This window comes from Carex rostrata, chromosome 15, assembly GCF_964058835.1.
Source record: "Carex rostrata chromosome 15, lpCarRost1.2, whole genome shotgun sequence".
Classification (NCBI taxonomy): Eukaryota; Viridiplantae; Streptophyta; class Magnoliopsida; order Poales; family Cyperaceae; genus Carex; species Carex rostrata.
The window spans coordinates 203,535-211,680 of NC_135932.1; the positions used below are offsets into that span (position 1 = coordinate 203,535).

The 8,146-nt window shown below is 34.2% G+C and overlaps 1 protein-coding gene across 1 annotated transcript; it reads left to right on the forward strand.

The window, feature by feature from the left end:
• Positions 1-100: 100 nt before the first annotated feature.
• On the forward strand, positions 101-3,268 carry LOC144566090 (HVA22-like protein a). The gene is made up of 7 exons (XM_078315959.1): positions 101-480; positions 865-891; positions 983-1,105; positions 1,684-1,927; positions 2,432-2,515; positions 2,583-2,765; positions 3,023-3,268. Exons 1-6 carry the CDS (start codon positions 425-427, stop codon positions 2,733-2,735), a joined length of 687 nt encoding a protein of 228 aa, XP_078172085.1. The 5' UTR covers positions 101-424; the 3' UTR covers positions 2,736-2,765; positions 3,023-3,268.
• Positions 3,269-8,146: the final 4,878 nt, after the last annotated feature.

The window sequence follows — 8,146 nt, forward strand, 5'->3', positions numbered from 1 at the left end:
TGAAGATGCACGGACCCTTAAAATTCTTGCGGATTCTGATCGGACAGTTCAGATCTAAACATAAATATTATGTTACCTCAGAGAATGCTCATAGAATCTCATTCTGTGTTCACTCCTCTCCTCTCCTCGATCACAGTTTACGATACTTTTCTAGTTCCTGCTACTCTTACTTCCATATAAAAAAAAAAAAAAAAAAAGAAAGAAAGAAAGCAAAACCTAAACAAGAAAGGTCGAGCCAAAAAAGAAAAGGGAAAGTGTGGAAAAGGAGGGTTGCCCTTCTCTTGTACCAAACGGCGCTTATTTTCTAGCGTGTTTTCTAAGAAAAAATATTTTGGATCGAAGAGTTCAGATTTCAATTGAAGAGTTCAGTTTCAAAACAAGGGTTTCAATTAGAGGTTGAGAAGAAGGAAATAGAGGGAGAGAGATGGGATCTGGTTCTTTCTTGAAAGTAATTGCCAAAAACTTTGATGTTCTCGCTGGGTATGCTGCTCAACTTCTCGTTTTTTTTTTTTGTTTTTCTAAATTAATTTCTCTTTCTCTTTTGTTGTTTATAAGTTGTAAGTAGATGTAGAGTTTTGTTAGATTTTATTATCAGTTAGTTATTTTTTTCAACTTTTGGTGGCACAAAATCTAAGCATGGAAATTTAATATTTATAAATAATGCTGCTAGTTTTTGTCTGTATTTTTTCTAATTTTAAATAACTGCTTTGGTTTAATTTCAACTGGCTTCTAGCTGCTATCCCAATTAAAGGGCTTTAATATTGTTTAATTTTTATTTGCTTGTAAAATACCTCTAGTCATCAATTAATCTCTTCCCATGCAAAATCGAACTTTACCTTAAATTTGCCTTTCTTTCAATTTCAGGCCCGTCGTCTCACTTGTTTATCCACTGTGAGTAACCCAAATTTCATTATTTTTCAATCTAACCCTTCACCTTTTCTTTCCTTTTTTAATTGACTATTTTGGTTTTTTTTTTTGACAGGTATGCATCGGTGAGGGCCATAGAAACAAAATCACCTGTTGATGACCAACAATGGCTAACTTATTGGGTTCTATACTCATTTATTACACTTTTTGAGCTCACTTTTGCTGGCATTTTAGACTGGTAAATCATGGTTCAATTACTTTTTATCTGACATTATTATAATCCCCAGCATGTATAACTGTTAAATCATGCAAACAAAATCATATTTGCAACCATCCCTCAGTATTTACTGGATGATTTGAACCATTAGGGCTGACAATTTGATTGAACAAATATGATGATGGGTCTTCTAATTTGACAGTTTCCAGAGGCAAATGGGTAATTTCTCTACTTCTGATGCTTACACAGTGACATCTAGGTATATGCTTGTGTAATCATCAGAAGTAGAGAAATTAACCATTTGCCATCGGAAACCGACCAATTTGAAGACTGACACTTTGTTAAAGCATGCTACATATTTTTTCTTTTTTTATTTAAAGGGTAAAATGGATATTTTAAGATTTAAAATGAGTTTTAATAGAAAAGACAATAAATGGGCAAATTTGTGAGTTTTTGAACTTTAGAAGGGTAAATATGATGTTATAAACTTTTGAGTGGGGAATTTGTAATTTTGAAGTTTTTGAGGGGTATACATGAAATTGCCCCTTGTATTTTAGTATAATTTGTACACTGATGGTTGCTCATTTTAACTGTTGTAGGCTTCCGTTTTGGCCATATGCAAAGCTATTCTTCAATTGTTGGTTGGTTCTACCTCAATTTAACGGGGCGGCTTATGTGTACCAGCATTTTGTGAGGCCGGTTTTCGTCAACCAACAAACTATCAACATATGGTATGTTCCTAAAAAGAAAGATAATTTCGGCAAATCTGAAGATGTTTTACAAGCAGCTGAGCGGTACATCGAACAGAATGGCACTGAGGCTTTTGAAAGACTCATAAGCAAGGTTTTTTTGATATATTTTGGCGGATATTGTTCAGAATCTGTGTTTCGCATCAAAGTAGAATTAGTTTAAATTCCATAATGCATTTGCTCTACAATGAAGTACAAGAATCAGGGTGATTGAGATAGAATTTGCATCCCCTGAGATATCTCAAACATTGAGTTGATCTGGGGATAATCTGGACCGTTCAAATCCTTTTTGCATGAATCTCAAATCACAATAATTACTGGCACTTGCATACTGAATACGCAACGAAAACAAATTTCGCTCGGCTTCATATAAACTGAAAACTTGAGATCTCAAAGGATACGGACTCATGGAGATTTTTGTTTTTGTTCTGTCGGGTGGGGTTGGGGGGGGGGGTTGAGATCTGTGCATATAAAATGCGGGTATTTTTTTGTAGATGAACCCCAAAAACAGTTTGCAAAAGGAAAAATAAATGAAACATATAGAAAAGTAATGAATCATCTAGTTTTTAAACTTATTTTTATATGTTTGGCATTACAGACTTCACATTCACAATCAAGAACCACAGGAAGCAGGAATGGTGTCAACAATGTGCTAAAAGCTCCGTTCTCTAAGCTTCTAGAAGTACACACTCTCTCTCTCTCTCACACACACACACATGCAAAGGTTCTAATGATTTAAAATGGTGCAGACAACAGGTATAGCAAATTCTAGTAGGGGAAACTACAGGAGATCGATATTAGAAGAGGTGGAGGCCGAGAAAAGTGCAAAGGCAGACAGAGGAGAAAACCCATGGGGTGAGACTTACCCCATCTTTGAGGAGGATTATCGCCGTCGCTTCTAAACTAAAACCGCCTTAATTTTCTAAATTTAGGTCAGTTCCTTTCACATGACTTTACTTTCAGCATCATATTTACAACTATGCTTGTTATATCCCGGAGATTTGCTAACAACATACATTCTCAATCAAGAAATTGCAGAGGAAGGCGCCGCCTTGTAATAGTAGTTTAAAAAAAAAATTACTGTACTGGCTTGATGTTATTTGAAATTTCAATTTGTGTGTTGTTAACATGTATTTTATGTTTTTGCAATTCTTTATAATCGAAATGACTGTTTGCTTTCACATTGCAGTTATGATCAATCTTCAGGCCAAAGAATCTTTTGTTTTCTATGGATGTGGCCTAGCATAGGGTTCTATTAGGAGTTACATTTTAGTTTATATTTGGCTGTGCCATTTATTTGCACTGTTTGAGCATTTTGTATATATAGAGAGGGTTTCTTGTGGTGGTGTATTTCAATCTGCTCAGTGTTGCTATCTTTACGGTTAACCTGTTTTAAATGCTGTGTGCCTTTTTATATTGATGTATGTTAGTTGTTCTTTGACTGAACCAGTCTTCTTTTCCTTGTTTTCTTATTTGTTCTTCATTGTTTTAAGAGTGAGGCCATGGTAATATGCATATTACTACATAGTGATCCGTGTTATGGATTTATATCTATGTTTTTAAAATTCAGAGTGTTGATTTGAATTATTTAACATAATCTTCGTATAAAAATGTACTTGTATATCAAATTTTATATTTTTTAGAAATTTTTTACTATTTTTTAAATAGGTCTGCTAAACGAGCTCTTTATACAATAGGTCTGCTAAACGAGCTCTTCGTATAAAAATGTACTTGTATATCAAATTTTATATTTTTTAGAAATTTTTTACTATTTTTTAAATAGGTCTGCTAAATGAGCCGGATCGGCTCATGAGCTTTGAGTTGAATTCTTGAATGAGTCAAATTGAGCTGAACTCGAAATAAATCTTCGTTTCCCTTAGTGAGTCGATTTGATTCGAGCCGAGCTACTCATTGAGTCAAACCATTCCTTCACAACACTGATACTAGAAACCAGACTGCACTGGTACCGGCGCCTACACAACAAGTAATTCAAAGGGGTAACTGAGAGGGGTGTGAGTAGGGGTATCAACGAGCTGACTTGGTCTGAGATAGGTTCTAGTTTAGCTTGTTAATTATGGACCGAGCTATAGTCGAACGAGCTGGACTTATGACATCTAAGCTAAAATCTCAGTTTGAACTCGTGACAAGTAGCTCACTGGGCCTGACTAGATCTTGTTTTAAGAAGAAAATAAATTCAACCATTTTTTTGGATCAAGCTAAATCGAGCTAAACAGTATACAATGCACACAAATTCATACAAATTCACAAATTGATGCCTAGCCGAGATGCCAAGCAAACTAGGCCCTAGCTTGAACTCGTTAATTCTGGACCGAGTTAGTGACGAGCTGGCTCGTTAATAGCTCGGTCCAGTAACAAACGAGCGAGTCAGGTGCGAATCACGATCGAGTCACGAGCTACGAGCTTTTTTTGCCATCCTAGGTGCGAGTGGTAATCGGGTTCCAACCTGATAAGGTAAAATCTCCAAAAATTTCTAACAGAGATTCAAAGCATATCATGAAAATCAGATAGTAATGCCTCAAATTTTCAATTCCACCACACACAAAGTCAAAAGATTAACAAATCAAATTCACAAGAAACCAGAAAATCAACAAAATCCTTAAGACTCGTTTGGAATTGCGCCTTTCCAGCCTGGCATCTTGACCGGTATTTGTGTCCACGAGCACAAGCAAGGAGGAACACAAGAAAAACCTAACTGGATTGAGAATAGAACCGCACACAAAAAAGGGAAGAGAGGAAGGGGTGGAAACCCTAACCGTGGAAAACGGCTCAAGAGAAGGAAAAAGAGAGAGAGCAGTGCCATACATGCAAGGGGCCACATGGCAGCCACGTTTTCTTTTTGGATTTAATAAATTTTTAATAAAATTAATCCTTTAATTTTCTAGTTGTATACATAAAAAAAATCAAAAATATTATTGAGTTAATCGGGTGTTACATGAGGCAACCGAAATTAATTTTGAACAGATTGAGAGAGCGTGAGTTTTTGAATTCTAGACAAGAAATTTACACAGTTTCTACGACAAAAACCATGTATAAATATTTACAACAATTGTGCACGGCTTGTTTTCAGAAACCACATGCAAGCCGCAAGCATTAAATTATGTTACCGAATTTTTAAACAAGCAGCAAGCATTAAAATATCAGTACCGAACTGTTACACACCAATCTAAGGCTGAAATTCAAACATGAGTTCGGACCTTTGAAATATACATGTCTTTGAAATATACTACAATCAATTGGGTTTGAACTGAGTCCAGGCCGAACCTAAAGAGTCCAATGAACCAAGCTGAATCGGACTTTACACTTCAAAGTTGAGCTAAGCCAAGTCGGATTTTAATGAAAGAATGAATGGACCAGACTGAGTTTTGAGCGAGTTCCCACTCATTAGCACTCCTATTTTTAAGATAGGAAGAAAATCACTTAGATTTGAAAATTTTGTTGTTTGTTTACAACATTAGATGAAGTTATTTTAAATATATGTTAGTTTACAACAAATGGACTCACCTTTTCATACTAATACTATATGAAATTGAGATATGGCGACGAGAAAAAGAAATACAAAACAAGTGAGAAAACAATGTCAATAATAGATAATTGAGTAAGGCTTAAGTATTATGAATAGCATAAGATCTTCCATGTTACGGTTTTAAAAAACTATTGTATAAATTTCAAATTCTAATCTATATAATTCGTATCCTCTGCATTAACTCAAAAGATTTTCTTTTGAGTTAATAAATCTCAACCATCCGATCTATTTTAAGATTCGTGCAGATTAAATCTGCGCCAATATTAAAAGACCTCCTATGTTATTAGTAAGTTGTCGGATTAACTCTATTTAAAATCAAACGGCTCAGATTAAATTTATTAACTCAAAAGATTCAAGTTAATGCAGAGGATACGCATTCGCGCTAGTCACACCACCCTGATATATATTACAGTATTTTTTTTTATTTACTGCACAAATGAATTATTCTCGAAAGAGAATTTATCAGAAACATTTTGTGACACCACATGAGTACCAGCACGTGTCAATATGGTATGTTGCTAAGATGTGACATGTATAATTTTTTAGTCGATGCAATTTGTGCAAAAATATGGAAAATTTTAAGGAAACATGATAAATTAGTTAAACAATATTTCCATGATTCATTTCTGACTTTTCCTAACCTGTTAGGTCATGTTTGGTTGTGCAGTAAGAGGTGGAGTAAACCCCTTACTCCACACTTAAGGAGCCAAATGAGAAGTAACCTAGGCGGTTTAAGATGAAATAAGATTTGAGCTAAATCGGAGCAACTTACACCACCTAGAGAGGTGGTTTAGCTTACTCCACCAAACATGGTTAACTTACTCCGATTTAGCTTGGAGTAAGAAATTTAATCCGGTTTAACTTTACTCCACAACCAAACATGACCTTAAGTTTTATCTAAACTTACTTGTAAACCACTGGATTTATAAGACCGAATCTCATGCATCCGGGGTGTAGAAAATTTCTACCCCTAAAGCCACTGCCGGTGGATCTGAGGTGGATTCCATATCAAATATTTAAATATTAAAAGTGATTATGGTTCCATCCGACAGTGTCTCTAGAGACAGAAATTTCATCTACCCGGAAGACAAGTGATCTCGTTCTTGGATTTACCCGTATCGACCGAAATTTTTCTTTTTAAAATCCAATTGAGATCGTAGAATTCAAATTTGCAGCACATATTAGATAAAGAAAGCACAACGTGTCAGTTTGTTTTTCGTCCAACTGGTCAATGATATTATCAAGTATCATCAACCGATTGGAGGAATTTCCAACCCACGTATTGTGTTTCAAGTAGAACTTGGGTGTTCTTAACTTCATCAAGTTCTTTGGTGAATTTAAGTCTAAAATCTATCGAATTGACTTTAAATGAGGAATCTGAACGGTTGAAATCTGCCTACCATATGAGTGATTAAAATTTTAAACATTCAAATGAATTTCATATAAAATCAAGCGGTCAAAATTAGAAGATTAATAAATTAATTTTAATGCATTTATTTTTTGAACCTTTTTTGACCAATTGACTCTATGCAAAATTAATTAATTTTTTTTTTACATGTAGACGCATCACTCTCGTAAGGTAGACGGATTTCAACAGTTCAGATTCATTGTTTGAAACCGATTCGAAGGATTTTAGACTTGTGTTTAGGGGTGTTCAAACGGTCGGTTCGGTATAAACCGAACTAAAATAATTAAACCGAAGTTTGAAAATCCAACCGAACCGACCGAACTAAAATAGCAAACCGAATTAAAACCGAACCATTTAAACCGATTTAAACTTCGGTTTGTTCGGTTGAACCGAACTTTCTCAAAAATCAAAACTCAATACATCTATAATACTCAATTTAAACTTTGGTTTTGATTAATGAACCAATTTAAACTTCGGTTTTGATTAATGAACCAAAATAATACTAGAAGTTTTGACCCTATCAATAAAATTGGTCGGTTCGGTTTAATCGGTTTTGAGAAATCAAAACCGAACCGAACCATTTAAACCGAACTAAGTCACAAAATCAACCGAACCGAACCAATTCAACCGAACAACCGAACCATTTAAACCGAATCTTACCGGTTCGGTTCAAAACCAAATAAATCGAACCATTTGAACACCCCTACTTGAGTTCACCAAAAAACTTGGTGAACTTAAGAACACCCTAGTTCTACTCGTGTTTCTATGCTTGATTTGGACTGCGAATTTGAATTCAATTCATGATCTGATCGAATGTTCTTGAATAAATTTGATAAAACAAGAAAAAGTTAGAATATTTCATAAAACAAACCATTAAAAATAATTCGCAATTAATATCCAATGATTTTTTTTTATCTTATTGCAATTTTTCTAGCTTTCAAATTTTTTGTTGAAATAATTTAAAGAGAGAAACAGATCGCTACAAACTGAAAATTAGAAAAAAAAAATTGCTATGAATAAAAAAGTCGGCTCTTATCTTGCTCTGTTAAAATAAATTAAATGGGTTGTGTACAAACTTGTTAATGTTTTTTTTAATTGGGCCACAATTTTCTTTTGAAAATCTAACAAAGTTGGTATCTCTATTCCGACCATTTCAGTACAATCTGGACCTATAATGACCTTAAAGAGGTTTATCATCATACTGATGTTTTCAATGTTTTCATTTTGAAATTAAACATTGAATCACGGGATTAATTATTTTCAAATCCAAATTTAGTAATAGTTTAATATTTCTAGGATTATTTCAAATTTGTTTGCTAGAAATAATTGCTCTAATTAAGTTTATATTTGACGAAACTTTG